This window comes from Ambystoma mexicanum, chromosome 7q, assembly GCF_040938575.1.
Source record: "Ambystoma mexicanum isolate Mex_15411 chromosome 7q, UKY_AmexF1_1, whole genome shotgun sequence".
NCBI classification, from domain to species: Eukaryota; Metazoa; Chordata; class Amphibia; order Caudata; family Ambystomatidae; genus Ambystoma; species Ambystoma mexicanum.
In genome coordinates this window covers 997,166,243-997,181,579 of record NC_090941.1, presented here as the reverse complement: position 1 = coordinate 997,181,579, position 15,337 = coordinate 997,166,243, and the positions used below count along the sequence as shown (strand labels likewise).

At 43.9% G+C, this 15,337-nt stretch overlaps 1 protein-coding gene across 4 annotated transcripts in view; it reads left to right on the top strand.

The window, feature by feature from the left end:
- Positions 1–15,337, top strand: part of SPCS2 (signal peptidase complex subunit 2) — a 166,884-nt gene that overhangs the window by 136,118 nt on the left and 15,429 nt on the right. For 3 of the 4 annotated variants that reach the window (XM_069640156.1, XM_069640157.1, XM_069640158.1), the window contains exon 2: positions 12,293–12,376. In XM_069640156.1, the coding sequence (XP_069496257.1) occupies positions 12,293–12,376 (84 nt within the window). The remainder of the gene's footprint in view (positions 1–12,292; positions 12,377–15,337) is intronic. The other variant, XM_069640159.1, reaches the window with a different exon arrangement.

Genomic DNA, 15,337 nt, shown 5'->3' with positions numbered 1-15,337 from the left:
CGTATATCCCATTATGATATGATATGGCATTTGTAACGCGCCTATACACAAGTGTTTCAAGGCGCGATGAGGCGGGGGGGGGACAAGGGGAAGACAGACAACCATCCTACTAGGCCAGGTGTCATTCAGATCGCGCAAGTGCAGGGGTGGGGGGAAGGGAAAAGGGGAAGGGGAGGGGGGGGGGGGGAGTGCAGTACAAGGTAAGTAGCGTAAAAAAAATAATAAATAAGGCCAGCTGGTGGCAAGTGCAAGGTAGATGCAGAACAAGTGCTGGAAAGGGGGGCTGTAAGGATACAGTGACAGTCCCCCAGTGCACCGGATGAGATGGTGATTTGTATGGGAAGAGCGTGGACTTTTCCACGTTGGCTTTCAATCCTGCCCACTTGCCAAATTCGTTTATAGCTCGTAACACTATTGGTATGGCCGTGTTGGGGTCTGTTGGATAAAGTAATATGTCGTCGGCAAACATAGCCAGTTTGTATTAACCGGAATTCCCTTTATTGCACATTCTTTTCAGGTTGCATTGCCAAGGGGCTCGATGGAGAGGTGCCCGGTGTCCCACAGCGGATAAATTGTCTCTTATGCCAGATCACCCCCAGTTTTTTTTATGTCCTTTGTGTAGTTCCCTAATCGAGCGCCCCCTCACCTTGTGGTCGGGTGGTGCCGGGTTCCGCCGTGGTACGTGTCTTTACTTTCGGGGTGCCTTATATCCGGGTCCTCGCCTTTGTGTTGCTTCGCACTGCCTCCGGGAAGCCCTTCCCTGAAGTTCTTTCCCTCTTCTCTGGTTTTCTGCGTCAGGTCTCCATTTCGGGACACTGCGCAGTGTTTCCCGCTTTCGTCGGGGGTCGATCTAGGCCGTGGAGGTGCGCGGCAGCGGGTCTTACTCGGCCCCGCGCTATGCGACCCGCTTCCTCTCCCCTCTCTTTGCAGGTATTCTGATTAGGTTGTGTCTGCCGAGGATGTGTCCGATGCTGGTGGTTCCGTGGGGGAAGCTTGCTGAGGTCGGGTTGGGGTCTCCAGCAAAGTTATTTGCTATTGCAGGCCTCCTTTATCAGTTTGGTGCCGAGCGTCTCCCAGCCAGTACGTTCAGAGCTCCGTGGGGGAGGGGCTCTTCCATCTTTTCTCTCTGTGATTTTCCTGGTAGTTTCACCCCCTTCCCACTCGTTTAAGGCGTCTCCGGGTAGACTTGGGTATCGGCACTGCAGTTCTGTTTTTTTTTTTAGTGGAGTTTTGGAGCACGATTATCTCTTAATCCTCTCTGTCGTCCCTGTTGAAACGGGAGCCGAGGTTCATGCGACCATTAGGTTTCGCGCCCCCTAGTGGTCTCCATAAAGTTTCTATTTGACCTTCAGCGGAGTATATTCCAAATCTCCCAATGATACATCATTAAGTTCCCAGATTTTAACAGAACCATTGATCCACTCCGTTAACATCAGTCACCTCGTACTACAAAGATGCTGAAATAAAGTACCCAGAACGGGAAATAAAATACTTCTTAGTAACTGCACTCTACGCCATGAGATCATACTCTCCAAAGAGTTCAATCACAAGATATGCCACAACGGTGCTAAAGGAATACTCCTAGGGAGTGAGAGCACGTTTCCAGATTATTGCCTCAACTTTCGACCACTGCACGTTTAACTCCCCTACCTCAGCCCCGTAAATCAACCAGGGATCAATATTTGTATTAACATTTATAGAGCGCACAACAGCCAAAGGGCATTGTGGCGCTGTTACAAGACAGCATGCTTAGTAACATAATAATAATCTTAGTTACAAGCGGGATACCAGAGGGAGGGGAGGGGATGGCACGGGGCAGTGTAGGAGTGAAGTTGTTAGTTAAAAAGTGTGTTTTTTAGCATTTTCCAGAAGGCTGGGAGGGAGCGCTCGGCTCTGAGTGTGTTGGGTAGGGCATTCCATAGTTTAGGTGCTATATGGGGGATGCCGATCCCACCCGGTTTGGCCCTTTTGATGGCGGGTTGTGCAGTGGTTGGCGTGGCAGGTTCTTTTAGGACGTGAGGAGGTGGCTCTGAAGATGGTCTCTGATAGGTAGGGCGGGGCTGTGAGTTTTAAGCACTTGTGCGTTAGGGTCTTGAAGGTTATTTGTTCCTTCACAGGGAGCCAGTGAGCAGCTTGTCTGGCCTGCGCGATGTGGTCTCTTTTAGGGATTTTTAATGCTGCTCTGAGAGCATTATTTTGTGTGACTTGAAGTCAAGTTTTTTGCCGAGGTGCCAGCTAGAAGGGCATTACAATAACCTAGTTTAGCCCCGATGGTAACTCTAGCTATTGATAGGCAATTCTGTTTGGATAGGAAGGATTTTACTGCATTTATAAGCTTAGTGGTGTGGGCAGAGGCACAAGCAATGGCACTGTCCTGTCGCGTCATAGACGGACTGGAGTCTAAGTAAACCCCTAGTATCTTTACTGAAGAGGAGACCGGGATGATGGAGTTATCGATGGTGAAGTTACAGTATTGTTTACCAAGTCTGGATAACATTTCTTTAGGACCAATAATAATAATGTCTGTCTTATCTCCATTGAGACTTAACCCATTTGCCGCCGTCCATGCTTGGATGGTGGCGTATATCAAATGGGCTGCAGTGTCTTGGTCATAAGAACCTAAGAGTGGCAGGAGTACCTGCATAGTTTGTGTAAGCTATACCGAGGGAGTCCAACTTGTCAAAGAGCGGCTTTGTAAACCGGTTGTAGAGAGTGGGAGCTGTGCATGAGCCATGAGGGACTCCGCAATGGATGGTGGTGGGGGCTGCACTCGCCTAGTTCGAGAGAACCTTCATGGCTCTTCTTGGAAGGATGTGATCCATGAGGAGGCTGCTTTGGAGAATTGTGCTATATGAGTGAGATGTGAGGTTAGAATCTTGTGATCCACAAGATCAAAGGCGGCTGAGAGATCCAAAATTAGGAGGAGGGCTGGCTTACCTATGTCTATAATTTCTGTTATTTGGTTTTTAAGGTGTAGAAGGCAGTTTCTGTGCCATGTCCTTTGCGGAATCCTGATTGTCTTTTGCCGTGGATGGAGTTGGATTTGAGGAAATGTGGAATCTGGTTGTGAACCGTTTTATCCAGGATTTTTAGGAGAAACGGGACAGTAGTGATAGGTCGATAGTCATCAGGGGACGTAGGATCTAGGGATGTTTTTTTAAAAAAGTGGGCGCACCCAGGCTTCTTTGAGGCTGGCCGGGACAGTACCTGTTTTGAATGAGGCATTAATGAACGCCGTTAGGAGAGGTGCCAGGGAGTCAGCACATTCTTTAATAATGTTAGGAGGACAAATGTCTCCTTTGCACATAGATGGTTTCAGATGTTGGAGGTGGTCAAGGCCTTCCGATTCTGTGACCTCTTGGAAGGAAAAGAGTGGGTTGTAGAGGTTTATAGGAGGGAGGCTGGGCAGGGGAGGATGTTTGAGGTTGGGTAAGGCTTTGAATTGTGCCTGAAATGTTTTTCTTGGAGCAGTTCTATTTTGCTGAGCAGGGCTTCTTGTATGCTCGAGCACCACGCTTCGTCTTTAATGATCTCGTCCGGGCTAATGGAAGGAGCTTAAGTTTTTTAAAATGGCGAATATTTCCATAGGTTGAGCGTTGGTTTTAGAAACCCGTGATTTGAAGGAGTGATTTGGCTTTAATAATCGTTTTTATATATATATATATAATATATATATCCTTTTGAAATCTTCCTTTGTGGAGTCGCTTGGATTGCCAGTTGTTTAAAGCTTCATGTTTACTGGCACGTAGGGCCTGTAGTTAGTCTGTGAACCATGAATTAACGGGCATTGATTTTGTGCTCTTTTTTTTACGTTCGATCATGGCTATGGCGTCAATTGCTTTGGTAAGGGTGTCAGTGTAGATATCTGCTAGTGCGCAGGGGTCACTAGAGAAAGGATGCCTGAGTTCTGGGGCTTCCAAAAAAGGATGATGTTGCCCTTGTTTTGTTGTTTTTGTAGAGCTTCTAACTTGCGCTGGTGGAGCATAGGTGTCAGCTTTGGTAGTTGGGGTTGTAGGAATGGTATGTACATTTATGGTGCAGTTAAGGTACATGGATAGTTTGGCAGATAGAGTTACCATCCCTTGGGAGATTGCTCGGCCTGATGGAGAGGGCATCTCTTGTTATTAAGGGCTACTCCTCCTTTCAGCAGTTGTCTGTCTTGTCGGAGGATGGAGTATCCAGGTAGGAGGGCTAGTGAGATGGCTGGTGCAGACGGTTGTATACTAATTGACCGTTTCACAATTGACCTCGAGAGAATGGACCTCGGGAGAATTTACCTAATTTAGAAGGTCAATTAGGACATATATGCAGGGGGAAGCCCCCCCGCAAGCCCCACCCAATCCAGAAACCCCTGCACCCCCCACCCAATCCCCTTTATATTATTTATAATCCAAAGCCAACCCAATACATATCATAAAATAACTAAAATAATATAAAGGTCAATTGTGCAAAAGGTCAATTAGGACCACTATAATTAGGTCAATTGTGCAAAAGGTCAATTGTAAAAGGTCAATTTGGGTAATATTGGACCAGACGTCTCATGGAGCCATGTTTCTCTGCTAGCAAGTAGGTCTAGATCATGAATGGTAAGGAGGTCGTGGATCTCCAGGGCATGGGTGGGGGGAGAGCGTGCATTTTTGAGGGCACATTTAAGCGCAGGTGGAGGTGTGCTTTTATTAGTAGGGTGACAGGAGGGAGAGGCTATAGGGCGAGTGTGGGAGATACCAAAATGGGAGGGCAGGTTTAATAGGTTTGTACTGTGGGTTTTGAGCGTGCAGATAGTTACGGGAGATGGCAGGGGTCCACTGAGAGGGTAATGTTTCCGACAGGATGTGCGAGTATTTGGCTCTAGTACAGTTAATGGCATAGAGCCCCGGGTCCGCACTTATGAACCTCTGGTTATTAAGCGCGTTATAAATAACCTATCATTTCATATCATAGGCGCGGTGAGAGCGAGTTCCCAGCCTAAGCTTCCTCGTGGCAGTGGACATGGGGAGGTTGTGGTGCTGTCAAGGAAGGGTGCGAGACCTAGGTCTGGAGGGCCTGGAAGCTGTGTGGGCCGAGAGGCTGGTTGTGGCAGTGGGGCACCTAGGAAGGGCCATGTTAGCAGGGGGGGGCATACTTCGGGTAAGTATGGGTGGTGGTATTCCACTTCCGAGGGGAGTGTGAGAGGGGTAGATAATATTGGAATTCTGCATAGTTGACGGAGCAGAATTAAGGTAGGTGAATAGGGCGGACAATAGAGCTAGAATTAGGTGCCAGGTTAATGTAGTGTGGTGTGTGTTCTGCAGCGTGGGCAGGTGGGGTGCCTGTGGACTGGTCTTGGAATGCGTTGGAGACGCTGGTTGGCTAGTAGCAGTGGCTAGGGAAGGTAGTGGTGGGTGCAGATATGCAATCAATATTACAATGGGCAGGGCATACACATTAGGTAGTCAAAGTAGCAATAGGTTACATATGCATCCAACAGCAGAGGGCAGGGCCGGCATATCATGTAAACAGGGGCATATTGGTTGAATGTGTAAGAAACAGTTTCTGCGCCAATCTATGAGCAAAGGGGTACAGTGATCAAGTGGTCCTGGCAAGTGATAACAATGTGCATGGCTGGTAAGGGCAGAGAACTGCAACGCCCGTTAAAGTAGCATCGCACCTAAGTACACGTGGGGAGGGAAAGTCCCACCTATGGGCATGCTTAGTAGATGTGAGTACATAGGCTAGTGTGTGAGTACATAGGCTAGTGTATCAAAACAATGCAGAGCAATAAGCGTGCCTTGTTGGTCGAGCTAGCGCAACACGTACCTCAGATAATGTTCAGAAGTGGGTGGTGACCAGAGCGAGCTTGGTGGGTGTAGGTGCATGGGCATCCCGCACGGTATAGACTGTAGTGGATACTTGAGGTATCATTCACTTGCGTATCAGCGACTATTGGCTATGCAGGCGGGTAGCACAGGGTGCAGTGCATCAGGCAGTCTGTGATCCCTCTCGTGCTTATGGTTGAGCGGGTAGAGGGTTGCACGTGGCTTGGGTGAAAAAGGTCCTGCAGTGTGTTGTCCTGTGGCGGTCCGGACAGGTCCAGACAGGAGAGGCCTTGTATTTGTGTGGCCTTAAATGCGGGGGCAGTCTATCGCCTTCTGGCTTGATCAGGTCGGCCTATAAGCAGGCCTGGTAGGGTTGCTAAGCAACCGTTGGTAAACAGCTGCTAAGTAGTGGCGGCCATTTTAGGTGCTGTGTTGAATCAGAGCGGCAGCTCCACGAGGGCAGAGATCACCAGGCAGATTAGGCTCGCCTACCACAGAGGTATTATTTCAGCTTGCAGAACAAATTCAAATACCTCAGCAAGACGATGCTTACGCAATGAGGCTCGGATCCTGGCAGGGACCAGCTGCTCCTGCAGTGGCCTTGATCCGAAGTGATGGCGGCTTTGTAGCTGCTCCTGCAGCTCGACGGCAAAGGCTCCTGCCCTGAGAAGAACTGAGCAAGCTGTGAGGGTCCAGACATCTTATCATATAAAGACACCTTATCAAATACATCTTAATCACTGGGGTTAGTGAGAACCGTCTGTACTTTTTATCAAACACTCTAAGTTGGGATGCTGCTGAGATGGCTTTTAATTCCAGAGCCTATTTAGCCGAGCCCAATGATGTCTTGTCTTTGAACACTATCTCCAAGTATTTTCTGCACTTGCACGTTCTCAATGTCACTGGGCCTAGTAAAGATTGTTGTTTTTGTCCTCCCTTGTTCCCCTCCCATGCCTCGTCGCGCTTTGAAACACTTGTGTATGAGCACGATACAAATAAAATATCATATTTAAATTCAGACACCACCTCCTTATTTCGCCATCCGTATACCAGCAAAAATGTGTTCTCCCAGACAAGGGCTTACACCTATTCATAATCAGAACCTTGGATTTGGGGGCGTTAATGTGTAAGCAAATGTCTTTGAGAAATTCACCCAACATAGTCAGTGATCTTTGCAGGCCCGTTGCGGTGTAATCTAAGAGTACCACATCATCTACATATGGAAGATAGTAGAGTTTATAAGACCCCAGTTTGGGCGGATACGCAGAAATGGAGGCAATTGCAGCGCCTATTCCAAAGATGTACAAATTAAATAGGAAAGGTGCTAATACATAGCCCTGCCGTGCCACATAGATCCATTCAGTGAAAGTCCCCCTTTGATCCAACCTAACCTTTATACGAATGTCTGCATGAAGCTGCTCCAGGATAGTCTCCAAGTATTCACCCCAATCCCTTAGCGTGATCTATGCAATCAAATGCTTTGGTAATGTCCAGGAATGCAGCGTACAAAGTACGCTTTGGATGCCAACCTGGTTGAGAGCGCATCCAAATCAGGAAGCAATTAAATGCATTACTCGTGCCCTTTCTAAAACCACATTGGTTAACATCCAGTTTACCAGAGCCCTTCGCCCAACGTCCCAGGGCCCGCAGTAAAAATCTCTCTAAGTTCTTGTATGAGGCATACAAAAGGGAGATATCGCCCTTTTTGAAAATCACAACTATCACTTCCTTCCAAGTAGAAGGGAACTGATGACTCGCCGAGATGTTCCGGAATAAGGGCAACAAGACCTCCGTCCATATCTGTTGAGCTATTATTGTAAGGTGAGATTAGATAACCCATCTGGGCCTGGGACATTTGATTATTTAAGCCCTCTTAATAACCCACAGGATCCCTTCAATGTCAATTGCCAGGTCCTCCCATAGACAGTGAGTCACTACGACCGCATTATCCATAAAACCTCAATTTATTACTGCAGGATCAGACCCATACAAATGGCTTCCCATTTGGCCCCTGAAATTGGCTGTACTTGTAAGGATACTTGGGCAGAATGACCGCGAATAAGTCTCCAAAAATGTGTAAGATCTCTTGAGCTTAGAGCTATGAACATACTCACAACATCCTTGCTTTATAACCAATACTTATGACTTATTAGCCAATTTCTGTAAGTTTGATTTAGTTTCCTTATATTTAGAAATGCAGCAGGCCCCAATTTTCTAGCTTTCCTAATAATCGTGTCTTGTCCTTTTCTTTGACTCGACTTTATTAAATCTGTGCGTGAGGTCCGGACATTTAGAGTTTTGGGTTAACATTCTGGGAGGTATTAGGCCATGCAATATATTCTGGAAATGTAAGCCAAAATGTCAGGGGCCATATAAGCAAAAACACCCTCCATTAAGTCTCATTCCAACCTTAAATTAAAACGGTTCGCAACTCCACCACGCCACAGAATTGCATGATCACTAGGTCTCACTTCGATAGGATCAAAAGGTTGTGTCAGAGCTCCAAGCCTATTGATCCCTACAAATACCATAAGACATCTGTGAATAAACACTCCTGGTGCTACTTATTATTTCCAGACAAGAAAACTAGCTAATATAGGCTCCAAAGCAAATACGTAGTCCAGTGTTGAAGTGTGGGTGCCACTTGACCACTATAGTTGGGTGAGATATCCCCCTCAGTGTTGCAGTTCAAGGGTTTTAAAACACATTTAAAACAAGACGCATATCAATATCCCCCTATTTCTGGCGCTCTGCGAATATTGCAAGCGACTCCTAAATTGTAGCAACTAGCATCCAAACATTCTGAATTTAAGTCGCCCAATATAACAATTCCCCCTTTGTTTAGTGCACAGTAGGCTTCAATGCATTTGGTAATTGCTGACCAAAAAATCAACCAAACATGTTGAGACTGGGTTGTAATATACGTTTAACACAATCAGCCATTTCCAAACAGCATCTATACAGTCCCACAGGTAATCTTCATACCTAAGATGTCACTGCGCCCAAAAGAAAGTTTTTCCACCTTGGCGCCCGGAGACACCCACCAGGGACTAAGTAAACCACCAAAGGGTCTTCCTTTTTGTGCCGGTTCGTCTAGAACTAAAAAACCATCCACAACAGGGGGTATCTAGCATAAAGGTTTCTTGCAGAGAACTCAAATCAGCTCTGTCCCAGATATCGTCATTGCAACAAAGATGGTGGAGCCCACGAGTGTTCCAGGAAAGCAGCCTAAGGCTTGTATTTCATTCAGACACCTAGATCCCCTTTTATGTTCTTGTAGGGAATCTATCACATGTTCCCAGTCGTACGTCACTACACGCTTATCCTGAGACATCAACCCTGCAGCAGTGCTACCAATTGTACCCACTTTAAAGTTGATCAGCGGGGATTCACGAGAAAAGGGTCAGCGCTATGAGTAGGCCTTTGTGCATCTGGGCATGAGTCTTCACAATCTTCAGAAAGCAGGTAACTCATATTGCTCAAACGCTGCGACTCAGCCAAAACCAATTTTTTAATCAGATGGGGATAAAAGCCCACTTTAACCCAATCCATACACCTAAAATCAACAAAAATTATTCTGGCAATGTCCCTTGATGACAGTGACTGTAATGATGGGATATATTGGCGGTTCAACAGGTATAGCCCATTTACCCTAAACGTTTAAGTGAAAGGTAAACCCGCTCCTCCCCCACAGTTAGAACAGGCCCTGTAGATTTTAAGTCTAATGTGGTTTCACCAGCTTCCCCTTTTATTGGGAGCTTAAGGGGCAGCGGCCCAATTTGGCCTTTCGGGGCCCGAAAAAGGTTGGATTGGCGGGCTACGAGGGACGGCCTGCCCCATCGCTCTAAGCCTCTGGTCTTCCAGGGTAGTAAAGACTGGAGAAGCCACCAAGCCAGCCTGAGTAGTCAAAGTAGTAGGGCAGAAACAACGGGCGGTTGGTTTCAACAGAACTTCCGTGTAAGCCCTTGGCGAGCTTGTGGGGCCAGTGTCAGCACTCTCACAGCTGCCACCTGAACTCAAACCCGGAACCAACCACACCTGAGGCAAGATCTCTCCCAAGCTCCTGAGAATCCACAGAATAATGGGAGAGCATTGAGAGGTTAACCAAGTCTTGTTCAACTGTTGTATCTTTAGGTTTTAAATAGGCGGTAATCAAACCGCTAGAATTATTATCAAGCTTGGCAATCTTATCACCTTTTTTTATTTTAATGATTTTTATTGTTTAAATATTGAGTTTGATACAGATATCGACACGTTACAGACTTTGAATAAAACAAGAACCATAAAGAAATGACATAGTAAATGATTCTGGTCACTTGTAATAGTATTTCTATATAGCTAAATCATTTGTTAAAATCACTTACGAATATAATATGAAGTATAGTAGATATAAACCGCATTAATATAAAGTAATATAAAATTAATAGTAGTACAAGTCTGCAAAGAGTGACTTATATGTAGTGAATATAGCGATTAGGGGGGAGACGTACAGGGAGACAGACGAGGCATATAAGAATCAGGAGGGTAGAGGATAGGGGAGGGGGGAGAATGGGTATATTGGATTATTTCATCAAAATAAACTAATCATTTCAAACATTATTAAGTTCTACCATTTCAATATGAGTATGGAAATATGGATAATGATGCAAATATAAGGGTGTAGATTCATGTACCATGAGCGGTTGCATTAAAACAGTTAAGATACCTGGTGAAATAATACCATTTAGCATTATATTTAGGAATTGTGTTATGATTATTGGCCATGCACATTTCCAGTTTGAGTGCCTTAAACATGATATTGTCACTTTTGGCCTAAAATGGTGCAGTAGCTCTGTCAAATATTTAGGTCTTCGTTTTGCCCCAACTATCCCAAATACAATCAAACTCAATACTGAAATACTACTGGGCACCCTCAAGGATCTAACATCCAAATGGTCTCCACTATACCTCTCCTGGTGGGGGCGCTTAGATACTATCAAGATGATGCTTACTCCCATTATTCTATACTATTTGCAACTTCTCTCCGTCCCATTATCCCTTTCCTTTTTAAAATCCATTTACTCTATTCTACGTAATTTTCTTTGGGGAAAAGGAAAAAGTAAAAGAATTGCTCTGACAAAACTGAAAGCCCCCTATGATATGGGAGGAGTTAGATTCCCTGACTTTAAGTCATATCACTATGCATTTCTTAAAACAGTCTCGTCAATGGTTCATGGATCCTATATCCGCTGATATCCCGACCTGGTGTTCATTAGAAAAACAAGTAGTTCTACCACACGACATCACGGACTATATATACATATTTAAACATTCGTCTAAAAAGATTTTAGACCCTATTAAAGCTTCAATCTCAGCTCTACAAACTTTTCTTTTTCCCCACACTATAACCCCAAATAAGCATCTTTCCACACTATTATGGCATAATAAGAACATAGTAATTAATAATAAGATCCTCAACCGCAAAACATGGATTCAAAAAGGTATCCGATTCATCCAATACGTTATAGATGACCCGTATATCCTTTCCTTCCAGCAACTCTCTATCACATTTAACATTCCTAAGGACTTTCAATTTTATAACAACTTAATTAATTCCTGCCTTGATGCACTTGCCCAATTTTCCAATGAAATTCTCACTCCAGATGCTCTTAGACTAATGCACCTTACCATAGTTGGTGAAGTTCGAGCCTCTAAAATATACAATATGCTCACCTCAACTTTTAAGATTTGCCCTATACGTCTGAAATGGGAACTTGATTTGGGCTTCATGTTTCAAGAAGAAATATGGCATTGTATGTTTGCTAAAATCAATCTAATCACCTTTAGCGTGACACCTATTAAAGGATGCTTTGTCTACATCACTATTAGGTAAAGACCGCAAATTTAAGCTCCTAAGGGACTTAGTCGCTTTTTGATCTTTCTTCAACAAACTCAAAGGGGCCTGCTTCTCCAGAAACACCTCAGGTTGGGCTTTAATAGATCGTAAAAACTTCAGGGAACCTTTGTTATTCTGCCCCAACAGAGAATTTAATTTTTTTGCATTTTTAGCTTTCTCTTTCTTTTTTTGTTTTGTTATTGGGGCCCTCAGTCAAAGCGAAAAGAGGCACCCCAGACCCAGGACCCACTGGGACCAGGACAGGGACCATTAATGAAGCCTTACAACTCCCTGAAGCAGACCCCGTTTCTGTGCCCGATTCTAAGGAGAAACACAGTTTTGCTGTCTTCATCGACTCATCCCTGGCCGTAACTAACACCAAGGGCAATGTCTGTGAGGTAGTGTGCAACACGAAATTCAGCATTTTTAGAGCAGCTTTGTTGCGTTGCTTTCATAAGATTAACGTCAGACGATGGAGAAAAAAGCACGAAATGAGAGTAGGTTTCCCTTTTACATGAAAGTTGATGCTTGCAGTTGCTTTTTCTCTTTTCCCTGCTAAAACTGATGGAAATGCACCACGTGCTTTGCAATCAAAATCTTTCACTCTCCATTTGTGTTCCAGTGGAAGATAGATGACAAACCGGTGAAAATTGACAAGTGGGATGGATCGGCCATAAAGAACTCTCTGGATGATTCTGCCAAAAAGGTAATGTGTGACAATATGTTGGTGCCATCTGATAGGCAGAGACTGTCATACCAATGCAGCATGATGGCTACGTAGGTGATGCAGTTTGTGAGGAGCACCGTGGACGATGAATAAAGAGATTGCTGACCTTTTTTTTTTTCATTCTTATTTTTTAACAAAATGATATGGCATGAAATGTAAATGTGTCCAAGTCCAACTGACGTCTTAAAGACCAAAATGTTTAGCTCTGCCGTTAGTAATACTGATAAAAAGGAACATTTCTGTATGTTTGTAAATGCAACCTTTGGCTGCAATTTTTTAAAGATGTGTTGCTTACTGAAATGTACATTTGAAAAAGATTGTCGGAAACCTACCTGTACACCACCAGCCTGTAAACTAGTGATGGGGTCAGACAGCTGATTACTTAGTCTTGATTACAGGCCTAGAAACACAATGGCCTTCAACTGTCCACTGACATTGGGGAGTGTTGGGGGCAGATCAGCTGTGTCAGAACCATGAAGTAAAAGGCATTGCTTCATATACAGGTGGAATATAAAGAACAACAGTTTCCATGTGATTAGGATTCGCCTCTTTTAAAAGCAATTTAGTCTGTTCTGATGGAGTTAGACGAAATAGGCAGTAATCGTTTATACCCAAGAAGACAAACATTCAGGCAATAGGACGTTTAAGTGTCTGCTGTTTTTCTTTGCAGTATCCAGTTAATTTGTCGAATGCATATTTTCGAATGCCATTTTGTCAAACAAATTTGCAGGGAAAAAAATAATTCCCAATGTTTTTTATTTTGTTTTTTTTCGGTTTAGTTAGTAAAAAAAAGTGTAAATAAAAAAAAACGGGGGGTTGGGAGGGGAAGCAACCCAAATAAAAAAATAAATAATAATAAAAAAAATCCGCCACATTTGTGTCAAGAAAAAGGCATTTGAAAATGTGACATTCGAAAAAGTCACTATAAACCGTTTTTTGCATTTTATCATGTCTGTATACACGGTGCTTTAGTCTTGCTGCCTCAGCCTTTCCAATTTGTATTCAATGTTTTCTACATTTTGTATCCATAGTTGATACTTGCCAAATACCACACATGCTACCTAGATGCAGCCTGTTAGAACTTCTTCGGCAAGAGGAGTCTGCATGGTGGACCTTTCTTTTCAAAAGTTCCCAATTAGAAGCTTCAGGCTAAACGTCACAGTATACAAAGAGCTATTTAGATCAAAAACAATGCACCACTGAAGGCGTTAAGAGGGATAACTGCTTATAATTCTTCTCAGCTATATTCTGATCTGATAGCAGTACCCTTGTTGCCATCCCTGGACACACCTCTGGGTGTTGGGGAGCATTTTTAAAGTACATTCTGTATTGCTGCTTTCACTGCCCTTGTCTTTCAGAGGATGGGTGATGTTTTCTTATTAGTGATGGTGTTCTACCGTTCTGAGAGATGCACTGGGGCCTAATCGGATGTTCTCCTCTTACATTTTTTAAGGAGAGCATTAGAAGGCCATATTGGCCTCTCAGTTGCCTACTTGTGCTCCCTCAGCAGTTGGGTATGTCTTTTTGATCGTCATCTTCCCCTTCAAGGTATTGTCACCATGTTCAGTGCTTGAGGCTGTTCGACGCTCAACAATGTGCTAAATTTGAAGAGTGTGCATGAAAAACCGCAATAGGATATTGCTTTTAGAATCACAAACTGCTGCCTTGCTGAAAATGTTTGGTCTTTAGTATAATACATACCAATTAAAGACTAGACTTATTGTTGAGAGTAAAGCTCTCAATTTATTGAGGTACAGGGTAGTGAACTGAATTAACCAGGAGAGATAGAACGGGTCTTTAGGCACAGATTTGTACCCATGAATTCTTGCTTCCAATTGAATGCACTTTCAAACTGATTAGCCGTGCCCTCCTATTCGAGTTTCTTAAATTACATCTGAGAGGAAGCTCGGAGTCTTGAATAGATTTTAATACAGTCCCATATGGTGCGAGACTTGTTGTGTTCCCTACCTCTGTGGAGTAGGGCTTTCTGTGATGCTTTTTTATATCGACCTTTCTAGAGAAGCTACAAGCATACTTGGGGACTAAGGATCGCTATGAATGTTAGTGTTTATGGGTATTGGGACATACTATATATGCAAGCATCATGCATATGCTTCAGTATGTTTCAGCAATTGCACAGTGAGGTAGAATTCAGCTTCAATATCTAAGCAGTCACTTGAAAAATGCTTGATCTTTCTTTACAACTTCATGTTTCATTCACCTTATTGGATGCTTGTAAAATTCAAAATGCTTCCCGATATTGACCGGTCTCTGCAGCCATGTACGAAAGTGGCTATGTGCAGGTCCGTATCGCTGTCGAGAGTGACTAATAATTTGAAACTAATGTGACCTTCACTGTTGTCTCTTCCTTGTGTACTGATCTATCACCCTAAATAGATTTGCTGAGCAAATCACAATCCCGTGATGCTCTGTTTTGGATTTTTTTGTTTTTAATACCACCACAGGTGGTGGGGTTTAAAGAGACCAACCTGCAGTGGCCCTGTAGTTTTTCACCAAAAGCTAGAACAGCTCTCAATAATTAGTAGTGTGACTGCACTTAGCCGTCACTCCTAGGAGGGGTAGTTGACACGGGTTAGGGTACAGGTCAATTCACAAGGAGAGACCAAGTAAAATATTGTCCACAAAATATAGATACTGAAAACTATATTGGTATTTATTTAAGAAGAGGAATTGACATTAAGTTTAAATTCAACTACAAGGTAAATAATAACAAATATGTACACATAAAAAATAGGTGTCTAAGAGGGACACCACGCACACTTCAAATGGAAAACACTTCTCGTATCGCGGGATATAACGATGTTGCAATGAGACATTGGGGCGCAAAGTAGTAAGTAAGCAGTTTCACTTCTTTAGTAGAGGCTTAATTCAATATGAATAGATTTAGGACAAAACCAATAGGCTCTACTGCCTTTATTG